The sequence below is a fragment of the Carcharodon carcharias genome, chromosome 10, assembly GCF_017639515.1.
Source record: "Carcharodon carcharias isolate sCarCar2 chromosome 10, sCarCar2.pri, whole genome shotgun sequence".
NCBI lineage: Eukaryota > Metazoa > Chordata > Chondrichthyes > Lamniformes > Lamnidae > Carcharodon > Carcharodon carcharias.
The window spans coordinates 134,934,444-134,957,766 of record NC_054476.1 but is presented as its reverse complement, the minus strand read 5'-3'; the positions used below and the strand labels follow the sequence as shown (position 1 = coordinate 134,957,766).

General features: G+C 40.7%; 1 protein-coding gene across 6 annotated transcripts in view; it reads left to right on the top strand.

Moving 5' to 3' along the window:
- The window catches only part of hip1 (huntingtin interacting protein 1), a 295,812-nt gene that overhangs the window by 115,557 nt on the left and 156,932 nt on the right, over window positions 1-23,323 (top strand). For 4 of the 6 annotated variants that reach the window (XM_041197228.1, XM_041197229.1, XM_041197230.1 and 1 more), the window contains exons 2-3: window positions 14,870-14,933; window positions 18,140-18,282. In XM_041197228.1, the coding sequence (XP_041053162.1) occupies window positions 14,870-14,933; window positions 18,140-18,282 (207 nt within the window). The other 2 variants (XM_041197231.1, XM_041197233.1) reach the window with 2 other exon arrangements.

Here is a 23,323-nt window from a genome sequence, read left to right as displayed (position 1 = left end):
TTGGGGCAGATGACTGAAAACCTGGTCAAAGAAATGTTCAGAAGATAGAAAGTGAGATAGAGAGGCAGAGAGTTCAGGGAGGGAATTCCAGAGCTTAAGGCCTAGATAGCTGAAGATATTGACATCGGTGGTAGAGCAATTGACACCTGTAATGGTCAAGAGGCTGGAGCACAGATACCTCAGAAGATTAGAGGAGATTACCGAGTAAGGGAGGGCCAGGCCATGGAAGGATTTGAATACAAAGATGAGAATTTAAAATTCAAGACATTGTTTAATTGATAGCCAGTGTAGATCAGAGAACACACTGTGTTCGGTGAATGGCATTTGGCCCAAGTTACGACATGGGCAGCAGGGTTTTGGATGACCTGAAGCTGATGGAGGGTAGAATGTGGGAGTCTGGCTAGGAGTGCATTAGATATGATAATGCTGTGCTTTTGGATGATGTCACTCGGGAGCAGCAAGAAATAGGGGGCCAATGATTGATCCTTGCGGGACATCAGAGGTAACTGTACAGAAATGGGAAGAGAAGCTGTTGATGGCAATTCTCTGGCTACAATTAGATAAAAATCAAACTAGGATGGAGTGCATTCCCAGCTGGATGACAGATGTGTTGGAGGAGGATGGTGTGATTGACTGTGTCAAAGGCTTCAGGCAGGTCGAGGTGGACAAGGTGGGGAACTTTACCTTTGTCAGAGCCTTACAGGATGTCATTTGTGATTTGATAAGAGCTGTTTTGGTACTGTGGCAGGGGTGGAGAGGTGATTGGAGGGATTCAAACACACTTTCAAGAAAGCTGAGCACAAATTTGGGAGGTGACAACACGTTCAAGGACTTTGGAGAGGAAAGGTAGATTGAAGATTGGATGATAAGTTTACAAGGACAGAGGGGTTAAGGATTTTTTTTTCTGAGGAAGGGGTGATAATGGCAGATTTGAAGGAGCAAACTGTTAACAATGTCAGCTATCATGTGAGCCAGAAAGGGAAGTTGTTTAGTGTAATAGACTCGAGAGATCCTCGTAGAAAAGGTGAACTTGGAGAAGGCATGAGGGAGATAGGATCAAAACTAGAAAAGAAAACAAGTTCAGAGCTAGGGCAGCGGACTACTTTGGAGGAAATTTGGCCCGGTGGGCTAGGAGGAGGGAGGGTAGGTGACTGGTAACTGATTAGATGTTACTAGATATTTCTGGATGGAATTTGATCTGGAGACATATGAAGTCATACAATATGGGTGGAAGAATAAAGGGGAGTTTTACACTGTCTGGTAAAACTTTAGAAGGAGTAGAAATTTGGGGCTTAAAACACACTGTTTAAAATGGGGAGGACAAATTAGTGAAGCCTAATATATTAAAGTAAAGCATATGATATCCATGGTTTAATAAATGGGAATGCACAGCATGAAAAAAGTAATTGTTTGGACTGGAATTATAATACTCATGTACCTGATACGAGGAAGGATATCAAAGCCAGGTAGAGGGTACTGAAGAGTGACGAGGGCCATAATGGGAATTAGAGGTGATGGTTATGAGGAGAGACTGGAGAAACTGTTGCTCTTGACATAACGAAGAAGCTTAAGAGGAAATCTAATTTGGACATTCAAAATAATGAATTTCTCCTGCATGGGTAACTGGAGGATGGAAATTGAAGATGATTATCAAAAGAACATAGCAGTTTAATCATTGTCTTTGCACATAAGTTAAACATTGAATAGCCTATGGGAAACTGATTTAAACCAATGTAGGTAAGTAGTTGATAAAAGAGAAAGTTTGAAAGTTCAGAGTAATGTGACCAAGTGAATATTTTTTCAAGGAGGTGACCTGGGCTAAATGTCCCAGATCATTGCCTCCCTGTGCTGTAAAGTTCTTTTGATTCCAAGATTCTTGAAATCCTTTACAACTAAGCTAGGGTGATCTGGAGGATCACCAAACTTTCCATTAGTGACAGTGAAAAGTCCTGGGATGAGAGTCTCGCTGGACTAAGGGAAAATACATCATCATTTGCAGAAATCCCATCAGTGAGTGCTGCTTTCCTCATTTTATGTACCAGATATTTTTTTTTAAAGTTTCATTGTGTTTTAGAGGAAGCGGATGTTGTTTTGGGCTGAATATTCAACTGTACTTACTTTTTATGTTGTCAGAAGTTAGATTTTAAAATTGAGAAAAATAAAAGCAAAAAACTGCATATGCTGGAAATCTGAAACAAAAATGGCTGGAAAAACTCAGCAGGTCTGACAGCGTCTGCGGAGAGGAAGACAGTTAATGTTTCGAGTCCGTATGACTCTTCTTCAGAACTGTCATCAGTGATGAAGAGTCATACAGACTCGAAACGTTAACTGTATTTCTCTCAGCATATGCTGGCAGACCTGCTGAGTTTTTCCAGCTATTTTTGTTTTTGTTATAAAATTGAGCAAATTGGTATGGAATGGGCTTATCTTGGAATGCTGCTGTAGGCATTGGCTAAATGTAGTCAGCATTAAAAAATAATGCAATGAGTTTTTCAGTAAATAATTTAGAATTTGTTACTCAATAAATATTTTATTACAGTCTGTCTCGAGATTAACTGCCTCCCACTGCTGCCTTTTTTCATCGTTACTGTTTTTAGTTTCCTAGATATTTATACAGTGAGCTAAGTGGAGCCTCTACATTTTTGTCAGGGATCTAAGCACCTAAATGCTAGTCTTAGTTGTTTCTCCCCTGCCTCATAAAAGCACTGCTTTGTGTTGGGATGTGGGTCCAGTGGCATTAACTGCCCACAGTGCCTGGCATGAATATTTATGCACAAGCCCAGACATTGAGTGTTCACAGACTGTTGGGGTGAAAGAGATGACCCCAACCAAGTCATCATTCAGTCCTCAGAAATACACACTTTCCAGCAGAAGTCATTGGATGATCAGAATGGATACCTTGACTAATTATCTTCTTATCCCCAACTATTTCCCTAACCCAGGCGGACTGAGTGAGGCCAGTTGTTGTAACAACTGTTCAAACTTGGATCACCAAATAGACTGGTCTATCTCGCTATCATATAATCACCAAGAACATGCTATCGCTAACCCCCACCAGCCCAACCCAGCATGCAGCTGTTGCTTAAATAATTCCAAAGTATTTGTTTTGTATCAGCAAGTCCACAGCATTGCTATGCTGGAAATCTGAGATAAAAACAGGAAATGCTGGAAATACTCAGCAGGCCTAGCAACATCTGTGGAGAGAGAATCAGAGTTAAAGTTTTGGGTCTGTGACCTTCAGAATTGATCAGAGATGAAATTAAAGGTCACTGTCATTCCACTATGAATGGCTCCATGAAAGTGCTGACAGGAAATTCGGTCAGCGCTGAGTGAAAGCTCCGCTTGCTGATAAATGCCTGGCCTGCCTTCTGTGTTTCCCTGATGATTCTGTGTTGCTGCAACTCATGGGCACCCACCCATTATTGGCAGCGGTACCTTCAGCCCTTTGGAATTCCCTCCCCAAGCCTCTGTGCCCTTCACTTCAATGAACTCCATAAAACCTACCTCTTTTAATCACCTGCCCTAATTTCTCCTTTGGCTTGCTGTAAAATTATGCCCGATTATGTTCCTGTGAAGCTCCTTGGAGCAGTGTACTGCTTTAAAGATGATAGATAAATGCTAGTATATATTATGAGAAGCTTGTGTTGTAAGAGTTTCAAACATCTGCTGGATTCCTGTTGCAGAGCACGTTGGAGAACTGATGAATCGGAAATGATGTCTTGAAATGCTGTGCACCTCGATGAAAAAAGATGTGTACAGCCCATAGAAGTAACTTTGTGGGTTTGAGAGGCCGTTTCACTCATTTGAGGTGCAGTTAAAATCTGAATTTCCAATAAGAGCAGTCTGAGCGAGTGATCAGGCAGCATCTCCACTGAGCTGGGGGATTCGAAGACTCCATGTTAATGCAATACTATTGCATGTTTGGCAGTGTGTGTGGTGAGAATATTACTGAACCGATGTCGCACATTGCTCCTGCATTCTATAATATGAAGCACAATTCTCATCGGATGTGTGAAAAGCCAATTTTCAGTCTCCACTTTAATGATTATGTGGTGTCGATTAAAAATGCTGACCCATCCTGACTTGGATGAGGTACCAGTGAACTTCTGACACCAATGGAACTAATAGGAGCCAGAACTTTGTGGAAAAGGGGAATTTTGAGAGGAGAAAAATACCCGGGCACCTGGAGGAGCAAAAACCTGATTTTCACTGTGATCTCAGTGGGACTACGGAGCATCTCAAAAATTAGTCTTAATGCCCTGATAAAACAGCCCACCAATATTCATAGGTACGGGCAGCCTTCTGACCATTCTTCCTGTGAGTGCCACAAACTACATTCCCTCCATTTTTCTTTGTGTGGGACCTGTTTGTTGCACAGCACAGTCCCTTTTATGATAGTTGTGTGGCCAAGCTTGCGCACATTCTGAAGGGAATGTTGTTGTGAGCAGCCTGTTTGTTTCCTGCTCAAGATTGTTGCACACCCGAAGGGAGGGAGTGCGGAGGGAGTATTGGCCACAAAGATATTTTACCACGAGCATCAAAACTGATGGATCCAATTTTTGCCTGACCTCGAAATATGAACTTTCCAACAGAGTTATTGGATGTGATAAGGGACTAGACTTTTAGCTCGTTTGAACTCTCCTTAGCTCAGGAACTGAAGATAGTTGAAGTGCTGAAGATCATTATCAGACTGGAAGCTGAACCAGGCACTTTCAGTATATTTTGCTTTTCCAAAATATTTCTAGAGTACCACGCCCAAGTGGTTACTTGGAAAAAAAAAGACCTACATTTATAAAGCACTTTTCTCAACCAGATGCCTCGAAGTGCTTTACAGCCAATGAAGGACTTTTGAAATTCAGAATATGGCAGCATGTCTAGTTTGCCATGAAGTAGTGATGAAGCATAAATGTCTATGGCTTCCTTTGAAATGTAGTTACTGTTGTAATGTAGGAAATGGCAGCTAATATTGCACAGCAAACTTTCGCAAACAGCAAATAATGTTGATTTGAGGGATAAATATTGGTCAGGGCAGCAGGAATAACTCTCCTGTTGTTCAAAGTATTGCCATGGGATCTTGTGCAGCCACTCAAGCAGGAAGATGGGGCCTCAGTTTAATATCACATTTGAAAGATAGCTCTGCACTGTCGGAGGTGCCTTCTCCATCCTCCATTGGAGTGTCAGTCCTGATTTTTGTGCTCAAGTGCTGGAGTGGGACTTGCACCTGGAAACCTGTGATTCAGAAGCAAGAGAGCCACCAACTGAGTCACAGTTATTATGATATGGCAGGTGGTATTTGTCAGGCTGACCAAATCCACAAGGGAAGCTTGGCCACACTATCACAACAATTTTGCAATTTGTATTTATTACAAGAAGACTTGCGCACTGAACTCAGAAGTAATGAGTCTACTGCCATATTTTGAGACTTTAAAGATTAAATTACAACATTTATTAACAAAAGACGAACAAATTTAAACACACACAAGATTACAGATACACAGTTATAAAAGTTCCCAAAATTTCTACTTAGTCAGACTCCCAACTACACACCCCCTTTAAGGCAACAGTCCAAATAGATATCAAATTTGAAAAGTCATGCAGCAATTTTACCACAAGCACCCACTGGGCAGTGAGCTTGCAAAGGTTTTTAAGACAGCTTTGGTTACTGGAACAGCAAACTTCTGCAGGGTGGCCAGTGGCTTTTTCCCCAAGTCTGTTTCACACAGTTACCTTACAAGTTCTCACAGAGCTTTCCATCCATCTCTAAATATATTTTATCCCTTTTGATTTGTAAATCCCATTGTTTCCACTTGTCTTTAGAAGTTACTTTTTCCAGAATATAAAAATCTTTCATGTTCTCATTATGGCCTGCACTTTTGGGAAAAATCAGTGTAATAACCTAGCTTTATTTATCTAGCCAGTTGTAAAAATCATCCATGTCCCGTGTTAAAATCAAACACTTCTCCACTTATCTAAAAATGCAAATTTCATTCACATAATATCTGCTGACCTCCCCCTAGCTTTACTGTTCTCCATTTCAAACACCTGTTTTATACCTTCCTTCTTTGATAATGTAAACTTTGCAGTCAAACGTCTCTAGTTTAATTAACTTAGCCCCACACATGTGCACACACATAAGTCTGTTTTAAAATCTCTCAATAATATTAGGAAAAATATTATAGTTTGACAGAGTTAACTAGAATTTTCCCCCTAAATTGAGTAGTATCAAAATATTCGATTAAGAAGAGCATTGCTGCTAAGGCTGATCCTTTTTTCTGTCTGACCTGGACACACACTCCACTTTGCTGAAGGCGTTTATGGATAAATGATCTGCTTGGCGGTGCATTTGTGTCAGAGCATGAAAATGCAGTGATACTGAATAGCTCATGCTTACCCAACTAACCTGTTGAATTGGTCATGTTAACCATCTTACTAACATAGACATAGAAAGCAGGGAGGGAATATATTTTTGTTGAGAGATTTTTCTGTCTGTCTTCTACATTTTTTTTGCTTTTTAAAACAGTCTGGAACGTGCCTCCGTGTGTGTGTGTGTGTGTGTGTGTGTGTGTGTGTGTGTGTGTGTGTGTGTGTGTGTGTGTGTGTGTGTGTGTGTGTGTGTGTGTACGTGTGTGTACGTGTGTGTACGTGTGTGTACGTGTGTGTGTGTGTGTGTGTACGTGTGTGTGTGTGTACGTGTGTGTGTGTGTACGTGTGTGTGTGTGTACGTGTGTGTGTGTGTACGTGTGTGTGTACGTGTACGTACCTGCTCGTGATTTAGCTGGCAGGCATGATATGCTTTCCATTCAGAATCCATCATTACCCTTCCCCTAACAAAGCCAGCCAGGCTGCTGTGGGAGTTTAATTTCGACCAGCTTTATCCAGTATTTCCAGTCTCTCTGGCCATTGAATTTTTTTCTTTATTCTTTCATAAGATGTGGGCATCACTGGCAAGGCCAGCATTTGCTGCTGTCCATCCCCAGTTTCCTTTGAACTAGTGGCCACTTTGGAGGGCAGTTCAGAGTCAGTCATATTGCTGTGGGTCTGGAGTCACATATAGCCCAGGTAAAGGTGGCAGATATCTTTTCTTAAAGGACATCAGTGAACCAGATGGGCTTTTGCAAAAATTGATGATAGTTCCATGGTATCATTACTGAGACTAATTTTTAAATTTAGATTTTTTATTCATCAAATTTGTTAATTGAATTCAAATTCCTCCAGCTGTGGTCGTGAGATTCGAACCCATATTTCCAGGGTCTTCGCAGGCCTCTGGATTACCACTGTATGCCACCATCTCTCCATAATGACTTTTGTATTGCTGTTGAATTTTGAGTGCTCGGAGGATGTTCTTGCATGGTCCTTGCATGTGTTAAAACAACTCTTTTCACTTTTGGAAAAAGTTTATGTTCACGTTTACATTTTGCAAAATGATACAGGGAAAAGGAATTAATCTCTGTTGAGATTCTATCCATGAACAGCTTTGTTTTTTCCTGTCTTTCACTTGATTTTTCTCTCATTACTGTCTATCTGTTAATCTCTCCTGTCTGTCTCTGCCTATCTGTATGTCTCTCTGTCTCTTCATCCTCCCCCCCACCCCAACCCCAACCCCAAAATCCTGCTCTGTCATTCTGTTCCTTCACTTTCTTCTATCCTGTCTATCACTGTTAATCACTTTTCTCCCCTGTTGCAGTCTTGTCAGTCCGTTCACTCATCCCTCACTGGCCTGTCACATTGTTTGTGCTCAAACTCTACAACTGTGACTGTGTCTTTTTACCTAGCACTGTGCTTCCATTATTTGTGTGAACCCAAACAGAAAATGTTGCCAGCAGATATAATCCTGTAGAAATGACAGCTAAGCCTGCACCTGTTCACACCTGACATCCATTTCTCAATAGAGTAATTTGATAGTAATTAGGAGCAGGAACCCAAGTTGATTTTTCCCCTCTTGCTTTAATGCAGGGACAGTGAGGCCAATTGTGGCAGGCCTGTTGCTGTCCCTGCCAAAATCAGCTGTGACTTTTTGCCATAGCTGTTGCCGACCATGGGATCGTTTCTGTGTTTGCCTTTAGCCACTTGGCCATCAGGATAGCTCGTTCTCTGTCCATTCCTATGTTAAATGTAATGTTCTTTCTGTTAATGATGTCCATTGTTTATTGAAATTGGTTTCACTGAAATGGGTTTTTTTTAGCATCTTACTCACCAATTGCCTTTTGTGAAATAAGTTTACTTGGTGTTTTGGCCAGCTAAGTAATTTGGGAACTAATGAAACTAATGTAGTGTAAAAGTATCTTTGTTTCTTTTCTGTCAACCTCCTCCTCATTTCTCCAATTTGCCTTTTCTGGCATTGAATTGATTTATTCAGTTTCCTTGACTCCGTCTTTCAGCTTTGTCACTTTGTATCTAGTGGGCCCTCTTATTTCATTTTGCTTCATTAATATTTGGTTATCGTGTGTTTTTTGATAAGAATCAGAAAATAATTTCTGTCACTCTGCTATTTCTGATCTGCTTGTTACCCCTGCACAACATTATCTGAAAACATAGCTTCAATTTTCATGTATAATTTTTACACTGACGATGCCTGGCTCTCCTTCAACACCACCTCTCTCAACTACTCCACTATCACTATCTAGTTCTGGTTGAGCAAAAGTTTCCTTTAATTAAAAATTAGGAAGATTGAAGCCACTGACTTTTTTTTGTTCTTTCATGGAATGTGAACATTTCTGACAAAGCCAGCATTTGTTGCTAACCCTCAACTGCCTGTGAGAAGGTGGTGGTGAGCCACTGCCTTGAACTGCAGCAGTGCATCTGGTGTAGGAACACTTACTTGCTGATGGGAAGGAAGTTCCAAGATTTGACTTCAGTCCCTGCCACAAACTTTGTTCCCTAGCTCCCAACACATCCCCACTCCCGAAATGCTGTTTGATAAAATGAATTCCCAACCTGTTGTCATACCTGATCCCAAGATAAACTTCTGACTACCTATCCAGGCCATTGCTAAAACAGCCTATATTTATTTCCGCAGCATAGCCCAACTCTGTCCTTACTTAAACTTATGTGCTGCTGAAACCCTCATCCATGTCTTTATTATCTCGAGATTTGACTATTCCAAAGCACTCCTAGCTGGTCTCCCACATTCTACCCTTCATAAACTTTAACTCGCTCCAAGTCCTGTTTCCCTTTCGTCCCTGTGCTCGCTGATCTACATTGACTCCTGATTAAGCAAGGCCATAATTTTGAAGTTGTCATTCTTGTTTTCAGAACTTTCCATGTCCTGGCCGCTTTGGATCTCTGTAATCCTTTATGCCCCATAACCTTTCCGAGATATCTGTGCTCATTTAATTCTCGGCTTTTGAGTATCTCTGATTTTTAATTGTTTCACCATTGGTGGCCATGCCTTCAGTTGCCTAGGCCCCTGGCTCTAAACCTCCCCGCTTCTATATGTTGTTTTTCTCCCTTAAGATGTTCCTTAAAACCTTTTGGCCGTCTGCCCTACTATCTCCTTATGTGATTCGGTCAAAGTTTTGCTTTATAATGCATCTGTAAAATACCTGAGGAATTTTTATTGCATTAGAGGTGCAATGTTAATACAAGTTGTTGCAGTTGTTAAAAGATAATGGAGTGGATTGTCTGATTGAGATTGTTCTGTGATCTTAAATGGTGATAAAATCTATTTCTACATTCTAACTTGGGGAACATTGGAACAGGAGTAGGCCATTTAGCTCCTGAACTGGTTTCACTATTTAATGAGATCATGGCTGATCTGCAACCTAACTCCTTTGGTTAACAAAAATCTATTAGTCTCTTTTTTAAATTTAACCATTGATCTGACATCAATTGTCACATGTGGAAGGGAGTTCCAATCTTCTACCATCCTTTGTGTGCACTTAATTTCACTCCTAAAAGGTCTGGCTCTGATTTTAGACTATGCCCCAAGTCCTAGATTCCCAACCAGTGGAAATGGTTCCTTTCTATCTACCCCAACCATTTCTCTGATTAGAAGTTTTCAACATATTATAAGTTTAACCTTAACCTTTTCAAATTCCAGGGAATACAACTGTAGTTTGTGTATTCTCATCATAATTTAACCCCTTGGAATCCAAGTATCATTCTGGTAAATCTATGTTGCATTCCCTCTGAGGCCAATGTATCCTTTGTAAAGTGTGGTGCCCAGGACAACTCATAGTACTTCAGGTGCGGTGTAGCCAGGGCTTTATATAGATGAAGCATTCCTTCTGCCTCCTATTTTAGTCCTGTAGATATAAATCAGTGTTCTGTTAGCCATTTTGGTTATTTACTGTACCTGTTCATGATATTTTAACGATTTATGTACATGGACCCTAAGACTTCCTATCCTTAATTATGGACTTCATAGCAATTTTCCAACAAATGTTCACCTGGTCAGTGTTCCATTTCAGAAAGTCAGGTGGTGAATGATAGAACTAGTTTAACCTTTACACATTTAGAAGATTTTACTTGCAGAGACGCACATTACAAACATGCATCTCCAAACCCAACAGCTTCAGTTTTTGTCTGCTCCTATATGTAAGAGAACAATTGAAACCCTACTTAATGCCCGTCACCTTAAATACAATTGTATATTTGTAATTAATATGCAATTAACATGTAATTCTCTGGTTTCATTCTCTAATCTTAAGATGCATAGACAGCTGACTATGGAACAAGTTAGTTTTTTGATTTGAAAAGCTCAAACTCTTGCCACCAGAATTAATTTGTGTGGCTGTTTACAATGAACTTTGGAAACATCTGTTGGTCATTGACCATGTAAACGATTGTAATAAGGGGTTGGATTTTCAAAGCTGGGAATCTGACACCTGGATGATTTCCAGATCCCGATTCTGCACCTCAGATGTGTTGCTCACATGACCCTGTTTTTAAATATAAATGTTTTAATTGGGTAGAAAGCATGCTTGGGTGCTCAATTAGTGGTGACAAGTGCCTTCAGGAGGTGGGAGTTGCCAAAGACAGCAAGTAGTTCCTCAAGGGCCAGTATCATAAAGGCATAAGATGGAGTGCAAGCAGACAAAGCTGAGGTAATGTGCATAATCTAGAGCAGGCTACCAGAGTGCCTGATTTAAAACAAAGTTCCCTTTACACTGCAGTGACCCTGACATTGAACTAACATGCACCAGACTATTCAGGTTCACCGAAATCTCCATTGAAAATTACAGTCTCCCTGGGACATTAACAAGCTCCTGAAGGAAGTAATGGGCCATTAATTGGAAGTAAGTGGGTTCCCCATTCCTTTCTCCTGCCCTCACTTTGCCTCACCAGAATCTAGAGATTACCTCTGGGACCATAATTTTTAAATCATACCTACACAGGCCCTGACCTTGCCAGCAATTCAACATCCAACCCAAGGGATCTGATCCTGGAAATAGGCTGACTGTGACATCCACTACTCCTTCTTATTGGGTCCATGGACAGTCTATACATGGTCCAGCCAGAACTGGACACATTTTTGCACCTTGTTGTTGAATTTGGCAAGATCTGCAACAGTGCAGGGGTCCTTTAGAGATAGATATTGCAGGAGATGTTGCATAGTCTGTGGCTCAGTTCCACATTCACAACTTGTCGGGCGGCTTGTACATCCCCATTTGTTTAGTGACACCTTTGAACGACCTACACCAGTCCTAAGTCTGTTAAGGCACTTCCAGGTTGCCTGGTTGCAATTAGCTCCTGGGGGAAGGCTTTCATCTGGTAGAATTTCCATCACTGGGGGTTGTTCGAAACTGGTGAGCCGGTCTTTCCACAAGGCAATGTGGACTTCAGATGGGGTTGATTGTAATGGAACAACACTGTTCGTGAAACTCTTCTTTGACTTTAGGCGGCTTGGTGTAGGTATACGACCATGTAGAGGGTGCCTCTCATCTGATGTTTGACGGAGTCGCTCTTTCTTGCTGGCTACTGTTCTTCTTATCAGGGGGAGCAGTACCCGCCAGGATATATAGGCTGTTGGTGTTTGTTGGTTTTAAACAACCTGTGATAAGTCGGCAGCTTGCATTCAGAACGGCATCCATCTTCTTAGCATGAGTAGATCTTTCCCATGCAGGGCAGGCGTATTCGGCAGTGGAATAGCAAAGAGCAAGTGCAATGGTTCGCAATATTTTCGAGCTTGCTCCCCATTTTGTGTTAGTGAGCTTATTTAGGATGATGTTTTGTGCGCTCACTTTTGCCTTTGTCTTTCGATGTGGTTCTTGAAGGTGAGGCATCTGTCAAGTGTGACTCCTAAGTAGATAGGGTGCTCGCAATGCGTCAGTGTTGCTCCACACCAGGTTACTGTAAGCTGGCGTTTGGCTTCATGGTTTCTGAGGTGGAATGCGTGAAGGTGGTTTTTTTCATAGTAGGATGTTAGTCCCTCCAAGGCCTCAGAAAGCATTTTCTCCACGGTGTTAAAATCAGTGCTTTGGGCAGTGACACATAAGTCATCAGCATATATAAAACAGTGTGTGACACCATCTATAGGTTGGTCATTCGTGTAGGTGTTGTACAGCAGCGGTGCAAGCACACTTCCCTAAGGGAGACCATCCACCACTGTGCTCACCCTTGCTGCCCAGACTCACTTATGGCCTCTTGAGTGAGATTCCAGCATGCAAACAAGGACGGGGAACCCAAGACAGTAAGAGCTTGTATTTTAAGAGGTAATTGGGGTGGGAGGAGGAAACATCCTGGTTTTCAAAAAAAAACCATTCTGTTCCATCACCCTCACCATCTGGCAATGAACATAGGGTTGGGTATTATATTACAATTGTTTTTGGAGAATAGTAAATCTAGTAATTGTAAATGTTGTTGCTTTATAATTTGGGCAAGGGTTTATTGGTCCATGTAGTATACCCATCCATTCTCCTGTTTGCTTCCTGAGATTCTAAAGAAAAGAGAAGAACTTGCAAAGCATCTCTCTCGCCCTTAGATTGTTCCCAAAGAATTTTACAGCCAGCATTCTACAGTCCAATAGCCCTGTATCCTCCTCTCGAACAGAATTCATTCATCCCTATGTTCCTTAATTATCTCACCCTCTGACTTAAAAGTTACATAAATTTCCTATTTTCCTCCTTGACATAATATTTGCTGCTCCTTGTGTTTTGTTACTGTTGGAGGAGCTTCGCTGGATCCAAATCCTCCAAGCCTTTCAAGGTCTGTTTCAACTCGTTTTCACTTTCATCCTTGGCCCTTCCTCTTCTTCCTTCTCTCCTCCCTCTCTTCTCTTCCCTCTCCAGTGCCCTCTTAAGGACTCCTTCCAGTAATTCTACATTCTTTCTGTAACGTGGAAACCAAAACCAAACACAGAACTCCAGTTGTAGCTTCATCCTAGCCAATATCAGTGATTGTTGTCTAGATCTGATCTCCCAAGGAGCTTGCTTGATTTCCTAAATGTAGACCTTTGATTCTGTTCACAATGCAGCATGTCTCAATGCACTCTCTGGTGGACCAGGGAATTTGATCAGCAGCATAATGATGTTTTCACAGTTTGGTTTCTGCCTACATGAGGTCCTTACCCCAGTTGTAGATCTTCACACCCATTGGAAATATAGAGGTCAGGTTATCATTGCTGCAAGACCTGGAATCATTGACCCTCAAGTCACTCAAATGCATCTTTGTCAACAGGCTTGGATTTTGAAATTGAATTGTAGATACTTTTAAGATTTGTCCTAGGTTTAGCTCCTGTGCATAGCGTTTATCTCAGTAGATTATTTCTACACTATCTGCAGATAATTTTAAATTTGGGCACTTGAAAGGATCTTGACATATCATTGTGTCTCTGAGATTCACTGGATGTAATTTTTATCCTTTTCTGTACTTGTTTTCTCTTTGCATGATGCTGAGAGAGTAGGTTAGTCACCTGCTTCCAAACCAGTACAAATATCAGTATCTAACTCTTGACCAGAATGTGTCTTGGATGATTTGGCTGCAAATTGCCACCCCACCACCACTGTAGAGAACAAGAATGGTGCCAAAGCAAAATACAGTGGATGCTAGAAATCTGAAATGAAAGCTTTATGTTATAAATACTCAATAGGTAAGGCAGCATCTGTGGAGAGAGAATGAGTTAACATTAACTCTGACGAAAGGTCATCTACCTGAAATGCTAACTCCGATAGAACAAAAGCTTCTGTTTATTGTCTCTCTGTCATTCTCTCATCACCCACCTACCATGTGCAGCTTCTCGTCTGGGCACTCTGCTGCATATTGGAGTGAAAACAGGAAACACGATAGAATCTGTAGAGCAACCCTGCATTCCTAACATTGTGTATGATGGACATCAGGATAGTGCATTACTCTGCTTGTTCTCTTGCTAAGCAGAATTAGATAAAGAATACATTTGGACATTTATCCAGCAGTAGCTATTCATTCTAATGAAATGAATGCCATTTGCTAACTTTTTCCCATTATTGGGTGATGGGAATGAATTGATCAAGGATGCAGCTATCTGATTAGAATTAGTAAGACTGAGCTCAAACTGATTATTGCAGATTACAGAAGGAGTGTGGCATGAAACTTGTGTACAAACTGAAATTGTTTCTTGTGTGGATTCTCTCTCTAGGTAGTACAGTAATTGCTGAAAGGAAAGGCTGAATTGAGGAGCAAAGGCACTCTGAGATCCCAAAGTTAGATAGGGGTGGAATTGAGCTCGGTTGTGATGCTTCAGCAGCCAATTAACACATGCTGCTCCCTGTCTAGCTTGGATTCGAAGAATGCTCACCATGTTGATGTGCTTGAGGGCTGACTGTGCAAGTGAAACCTTAGAGAGAAGGGAAATAAATTTAGCAAATAATAACATGTTTGTAACTATTTTATTGGTGTAACTTCTGAGAAAAACTGACTTTTTTTTTCCTCCACCCCTTCCCCTGTTTTCCAGAGCGTCAGCATCAATAAGGCTATTAATGCACAGGAAGTTGCTGTGAAGGAAAAACACGCCAGAAATATCCTTTTGGGTGGAGTTGGTGAGAGCACAAAAAACTCCTTGTTCAGGCACTGTTTGTTTCCCACTGATTGGACTCTGGGCGTGAACGGACTGTGGTTTCCTGATTCTCCATCTTATGATTTCACTGTGTTGATGCTGGATGGTAAGGTTTTTTTCTGTAGTACACCCTGTACTAGGACAGATTACTGAGAGCACTGGCCACCTGCTTCTGTGTGCACAGGTTACAGGTGCAGCTGGGAGATTTTGTTGTGTTCACTGCTGCGCCTGGGAGCAGTGTGAACATCTGCTTTAGTGACTATCATTTTGGCAGGGCTCTGGAGTGTTTCCAAACTGGAAGTGTTGCATTTTGTATTTGGCTCCCCCGCCCTGACACCTTGCCCAATTTTACCATCACCCCAGTCCTGTTATCACATTATTTTGGTGCAAACACATATTTTCTACAAGAGTCACTGGGTAGCGACTAGGAGTGGGAACCTCTGCTTTTTTTTTAAAAAAGAAAATATAAATTCCCTTGGGATGCTGAGGCCTCTTGGCACCAACAGCCAATATGATTTACAAAACTTATTGTTATATTAACAGGTTAGTCTGTAGTGCAGGTCTTAGGCCTGTATGATTCTCTTTTTCAGTCTTATGTATTCTAAATCATTATCTGTCCCTCAGGTAAAATTGTAAACTTTCTACCATTTTGCACGGTTCTGATGGCCATCAAATATCCAAGAGATTTTTGCTGAAGAGCAGAAGGTCCTTCCAATGTTCTGGCCGACATCCCTCCATTGTCTAACACCACCCAGCAAACTGTGTCAATGTTAATTTATCTCTTTTGATGTTTATCGAATTTTGACTGCCACATTTACCCAAAAACGATGTCTGACCTTTCAAGGAAAGTGGTAAATTGGATGTGAAAAACTTTTGCAGATTCTCACTGTTATTTAAGTACAAGTTTAAAAATGTATTTCATGCTGCAACTGTAACCACGGGACCCTCTTGTAGAGCTGAACTAGTTAAAGTCTGGGAGCACAGAAAGAGCTGACATGCTTTAGGGCTGGGGAGGAGGAGAAAAGCGACCAATGTTGCAGCTTCTGATCATGTTCATTGACTTTTGCTGGACACCTTATACGTGTCAACTGGACAGAGTCAGGTATAATTATGAAGTTCTCCACAGATGATAACCTGATAATACCTAGATTTGTCCATGAAGAATGAAGGAGGGTGAGGTACCAGAGGTCATCTGGTGTACCCCAGCAGGATATGGTAGGAAGGGAAGCAAAGTTTGAATAATCTACATGTTTTGGCTTTCCATATGTAGTTTCCTTCTACAAGAGATTGTGAAAGTGGGAAATGTCCAAAACCAAATTTTTTGTGCTAATTTTAGCGTTTACTGTCAAGTTTCACAGCTAAATAAAAAGTATAAGCTATATTGCAGCCAAAACCTTTGTAGTCTGAGCAACTTAATATTACTTGACCCGGCTACAGAGACTTGCTGGAGATAATTGTGCACAAGTTCCCACTGTGAGCAATAACGCCACTTTAACATGTCAGAGCCATTCAATGCCCTTATTCGCTGAGAGTTGTTCCATGAAAATGAATCTCTCTGAACAGTCTTGTGTGTCAGCCTAACAGCCCTGCCCACTGAAAGCAGCTGCCTCCTTGTTTAAATACCTGGCCTGATTAAAGAGGTGAGTTGGGACATTGCGATATTTACGATAATTTTTATTTGCCTGTGGAATATGAATTCTAAAATTATTCCCCCCATTTGCATTTCCAATATAGATTTTGTTTTAAATAAGAACTGTTGGAGGACATTTGCATCGTCCTTCTGTCCCCTTCCTCCAAAGGTGTTCACTTTGGCATATGGCTCCTTGAATACTGACTCCCTTTGGATATTTTTTCTTGTGTGAGCCCATGCTATGAGTTATTGGTTGGCTATTTGACTTGGAGGAGGTAAAGGAAAAGAGAGGTGGGGTGAGGAAGGCGATACCTCAGCCAAGGCTGGCTATTTGATCACAATGGAGGCATTAAACCTAAGCCCAGTCTTATTGTCACCCAACACATATCTCGCATTGTTAGCTGGGTAATGATCAGAAAAGGAAGCACGAGCCAATTGTTCTCCTAAATCAGGAACACTGAGACCAACAATTAGCGCCCCTTTGTTGCATAGTAGAGGTTTGTGAGCTTTTTTTAAACTTTGCAAATCAACTGAAGTCTTGGTAGGAACGGGCCTTCAGAGCAGGAGGATCCAAAAGATTACTTGAGTTCAGAAAATATCTAGAGAAGTAACTGTTGTTTTGAGCTTTGTATAAAGGGTGTTCTGTGATTAGCGCTGATTCATAAAAGTACAAATCAGTAATTGTAATTTTTGTGGTGTAAAATGTTGACTGATCATTTGGATTTGGTTCAGGTTTAATGCCCCCTAACCCCACCATATATGGACAAATTGCAAGCTTTGGCTGGCCCTGATGTCTCCTTTTCATGATCACTCCCTCCGCCCACCCACCCATTACCTCATCAATAATTCATAATCTAAGCTCACACAGAGAAAAATGGCCACTGAAGGGAGCCAGCGCACATGGACAATGAAAATGTTCTCCAAAGACCCTTTGATCTCTCTGCCTCATGTTCAAACTGCTTGTGGGAAAATTGAATTTTTGGGCAGTTTCTGAAGTTTATTTATACTTTGAACAATTAACATTTCTGGCAGCAGTGATTGATAATTGCTTCCTAATCTGTACACTGGGTGGAGGCTTTTATCAACTACAAGGAATTTCTCAGCTAAAGTGTGTAAAAACAGTTTCAAAAAATGTATAAACTATTTTAAGGCAAAGCAGAAAATATAGAAAACCTATAAGTCAATCAGCACCAAAAAAGAAAGAGGGCATGTAAAGTGGTGGCTAGGATGCTATCAACATCTGAAGTTTTAATCTTCCTATTTCAGATGCCAGTTGAGTTGCTGTGACTTTCCTGTTTTTTTTCCAGATCTTAAGTAGTCACATGTCTTATCTTGAATATGTTAAAGAGTGGTTTCCATTCCCTTGCCACTCACAGTTCAGTTAACTGTCACCAGCTCAATCCGCAGCAATCCATGTGATTGAGCTGACTAAATTTCAAAGTTGGGAAGTGATCAGTTATTTTTGTATATATAAAAATGTACATATGTAATGAAATGCAGTTCCAGTTTTTAACAATTTCCTTAGCGTGTTTCTGTACCATGCATTCTGGGTACGCACCACGAGAAAGGCGCTCAGACGTTCTGGTCGGTTGTGAACCGATTGCCGCTGTCCAGCAACGCAGTCCTTTGCTGGAAATTTTGCCATGTGTTTCACAAGCTGCTTCGAGATGGACATCCAAGTGTAAGTCATATCTTGGGTTTATTAAGTGCTATTTTGTTTAATGAGTACTGATTTGAGGTTAAGAGTGGATAGTGGGGGCAGAAGAATGATTGCAACTAGTGATTGCATCATTAGGTCACATGATATTTAGAAATGCTGAACCAATAATATGCCTCAAGGCCGCCCTTGGAATAATATCTCTCTGCCCACTGGAATGAAATCCTTGGATTGACTATTGACATGACCTCTCTTTATGATATTCAGTCGGTGATTGGAAGTTTTGTGTTGTGCATTGAGGATTATTGAATCTAAAATTTTGGTTGTTTGCACCGTTGATGGTGACACTAGAACTGACTCCAGTCTCACCAATCTGTCAAGTGTTGATCAATGTGCATTTTGCACTTCTTCATTTGTCTATGATCCCTGGAATGGGTGAGAATGAGATTGAACTACCCTGTGGTGAAGCATCTTTCTGTCTTGGCTCTCAAATTTTCATCGGAGGTGAGAAATTTGAAAACACATTTTTAAGTGGCAAATGCAATTAGAAAGAATCAGCGTAATTGATTTAAAATTATATGATCTCCTTGGCACCAAAGTAAGATGACTGTGCAGCAATGATTTCATGGCCCTCATTATGGTAAAATATACAGAAGTGTCCAGGTTAGGGCTTCTTAGTAGTAGAGCAAGTTCCAAGCTCAGAACAATTAATTTGCATATCCATTACATCTATTTTTGCTTCTTAAATTATTTAATGGCATATTTGCTGCACATTTAATGCTCAGAATATTTCTGTCACACTTCATGTGTTGCATTCAAATTCTGTACCACACAATATAATCATATACATCTAAAAGCAAAGGAGATCTGTTGACATCTGTTTGAACTTGTTCATTTAACAACAGCTTATTGGCGTTAAAGGGATGCACAGCTGCTCTTGAATAGAAGAATAATATGTTGCCTGTTATAAGCAGTGCACTTTCTGGGAGGAATTAAATTGGAAATTTGCTAGTATGTCTATTCTATACTAATTTTTTTTAAAAGCACAAAAAAACTGTACAGGGAGCCGTGTAAATATTTTCAGTAGGAGTACTTAAATATCAACACTTAACTCTTGCATTTACCTGTAATTATCTCTCATGCTATAAATGGTGCTCTCATGGAAATTCTAGTGTTATAATAGTGTCAGATCAGTGTTATGTTTTGAATCAGGCCATTTGATGACTTTTTTAGGTAAGTTCCCCACTAATGCTTCAAATGATTTCTGAAAAGAATGTTTAATACCCGCTTTGAATTTTTTCCCTGCAAGGCCTCTGTCTGTCTCAAAACCTGGGGTTTGACTGGATAATTTTAATATTGGAAATTATGATTGGATGACATTTACAAAATTTCTCAGCAGTATGCATATTCCTAGCATGTACAGTATTTATAAGAGTTGAAGGGAGTGTCTTCTCATCCTGTGATTGCCTTTGCTTTTTCCAAAAGACTTTGAGATAAAGTGGTGATAAGATTCTCAAATCTTTTATTCGGGCACTATTGATATAAATGTATTGACCACTGAGCACTGACTTATTCAGAGAGACAAAATACCCGCAAACCCTGAAGACCACCATCTGTAATCATGGCTTCTTGATGTTTGCAAAAGAAAATATACTGTTCATTGAGAATGGCTTGGTGTTTGCTGTTGAAATTCAGCTTAAAAATAACTACTGAACCATTTTTGAGGCTGAATTTTTTATAGCAATATTAAAAAATGAAAACTAAGCAACGAACTTCTGATTATTTTACGATGAGTCTTTGTTTATGAAAATATAGGTTTATTAAAGTTTAAGTACGTTTGCTGACTCATACAGTGTTGCTCCCTGCTGTGTTTTGGAATGCATATCAAAACGTTGTAAAGAGCAGAATTCTGCAAATGTTGGAAATCTGAAATAAAAGCAAAGCGCTGCAAATACGCAGGTCTGGCATCATTTGTCGGGAGAGAAGTAGTTATGTTTCTGATTGACATCCGTTCATCAAGATGTTGTGCCCCTAGCTCATGGTTTAGTCAATTTTAAGAAGCTGAAAATTTGCACTTGATTTAAAGCAAGAACATAAAAGCAGGAGCTGGCTGACAGAGGGGAAAGTAGTAGAGCCTGCCTGAGGACACACAATGGGCTGTGGAGGGGCTAGGTGGAAGCTGTGGTAAAAGATTAGGTCCTAATTGTTTGAATGGGGCCAAGTCCAATTTGGGTCCAATCTTCTGCCCACCTGGATCTCCCCCATCACACCCCTTCCCATCCTGCCAAGTTGTCAGACCATGTTTGTATATCACTAGATCCCAGCAACTTCCAAAGCTGCCAAACGGAGGCTCTACTGTTTCAAATCTTCAACCTGAGTTTTGTTGGACCTCCTTTCCCTGACTCTGACTCCCTCTTTGGGTTTACAATTCAATAGATCACATTCCGAATGCTCTTTTGATCCTTTATCCTGTTATCCTAGACCCTTTCCTTGAACTCTTTTCCCAAGTGTTAGATGTTGTTTGCCCTTCCCTTAAAATAGGATAGCCTCTGAGACACTTTCACGCTGTTCTTGCATCATGGGGACACCCATAATACTGATAACAAAATCTTGCATTTACATTGCACTTTCAACTGAGAAAACTATTTCCATGCCTTTCACAGAAGTGTAATACATGAAATGGCCTCTGATCTAGTGAAGGAGATATTGGGAGGGGTAATGAAAAGCTTGGCCAGAGGAGTGTGTTGTAAGGATATTGAGAAGTGTATGGGGCTTTGGCAGCTGGAGGCATGTTGTGGCCATGAGAGTAGGAGATATGTAAGAGGCTAGAGTCAGGAATAGAGTTCATGGGGGTTACATAGCTGGAGGGTGTTACAGAGATGGGTAGGGGCAAAGAATATTCAAAAGACTAGGCCCCTGGTCATCTAGTTTTGCAACATTCCTATTTTAACACCTGGAAGAGCAAGTGCTCTCTAATTAAAACTAGAATATGCCTCTTTATAGCAATTACAACAATAATGTGACAAAAAGAGAGCTCAAGTTACTGACAACCCCACCTTTGTAATAATACGCTGTGTACACAGACTTGCTGAAAACCACCAAAACCATAACTGAATAAACCAAACTCTTGTCTATTGACATTGAGACAAGCTAACTCCTTTACAATGCTTACCGGCCTTGCTCCAAGTAGGAGTAAAAAAAAATGCATTCTGCAGTCTGATACAGCCTTGTTTCTCTCATCAACCCTGCACCCTTCATCCTCCCCATGCACTTTCTCCCTTCCCCATACAAACACGTGTCCTAAGAACCTGTGAGATAAAGAAGCTGGAACTAGGAAGAAATAATGGGGGTTTGTGAGAAAGGTACGGCAATAATCATGGGTGATTTTAATCTACATATAGATTGGACAAAGCAGTTTGGCAAAGGTAGCCTGGATGATGGATTCCTAGTGTTTTCGGGACAGTTTCTTAAAGCAGCACATCTTAGGCTATACTAGATGTGGTAATGTGATTTGATATAGGATTAACTAATGACCTCCATGGTGAAGGTGCCCCTAGGCTGCAGTGATCATAATATGATTGTATTTCATGTTCAGTTTGAGAGGGAGTGAAGTGGATCTAAGACTAGTGTTTTAAACTCAAATAAGGGCAATTATGAGGGCATGAAGACACAGCTGGCTGAAGTGAACTGGGAATTCAGGTTAAGGGATAGGTCTGTGGAGATGCAGTGGCAGATATTTAAGGATTTCAGAATACTCAGAAAAGATACATTCCAGTGAGAAAGAAGACTCTAAGAGAAGGGCACACCATCTATGGCTAACTAAAGAAGGTAAAGATATTATCAAATTGAAAGAAAAAGCATATATTTCCACAAAGATGAGTGGCAGGTGAGAAGATGGGACAGTATGCAAAGGACACTAAATAATGACTAAAAGATTAATAAGGAGGGATGAATTAGAGTACAAGAGTAAGCTAGTTAGAAATATAAAAACAGAGTTTCTACAGGTATTTAAAAAGGAAAATAAAGTGAGCGTTGGTCCTCTAGAGAATGAGTTTGGGGAAATAATAATGGAAAATAAGAATTAGCAGATGATTTGAACAGATATTTTGCATCTGTCTTCATTCACTGTAGAAGACACAAATAACATAATGGAAATAATTGTAAATCAAGAGGTGAAAGGGAGGGAGGAACTAAAACAATCACCGGGGAAAGGGTACTGAGAAAGTTATTAGAACTAAAGATTGACAAGTTCCCAGGTCTTTATGGACTTTATCCTAGGGTCTTAAAAGAAGCGACTGCTGAGATAGAAGATGCATTGGTTTTGATTTTTCCAAAATTTCCTAGACTCTGGAAAGGTCCCATCAGATTAGTAAATAGTGAATGCGACTCCTCTATTCAAACAAGGAAGGAGACAGAAAGCAGGAAACTACAGGCCAATTAGGTTACCATATGTCATGGAAATTGCTGGAATCTATTACTAAGGAGGTTATAGTGGGGCACTTAAAAAAAATCAATGCAATCAAACAGAGGCAGCATGGTTTTGTGAAAGGGTTATCATGTTTGACTAATTCATTGGAGTTCTTTGAGGAAGTAACAAGCTGATGACGCAAAGATAGGTAGGAAAGTAAGTTGTGGAAAGGATATAAGGAGTCTGCAAAGGGACATTGATGGATTAAGTGAGTGGGCAAAAATTTGGCAGATGGCGTACAATGTGGGAAAATGTGAACATGTCCACTTTGGAAGGAAGAAAATAAAAGCAGCACACTTATTTAAATTGAGAGAGATTGCAGAAGAAACACGATCACATCTCATCCTGCTCCATGGAGCGGACTGTGGACCGGAAGATGATCTTGGAGGCCTCTGAGACTTGCTGGAACTTCATCTCTGGGAGATCCTCCTTGACATCAACCCCTTTCGACTGCAGCTGGAGCAGATTCTGCATGCTTTTCTGGAGTTGGGATGTTTCCCTATGTTCCTTTCTAGCCTTCTGAGTCCCTTTTGAGGATGAAAAATCTTTTGATATTCTCCTTCATCATTTCCCACCAGTAGGTCGGGACTTAGAGGG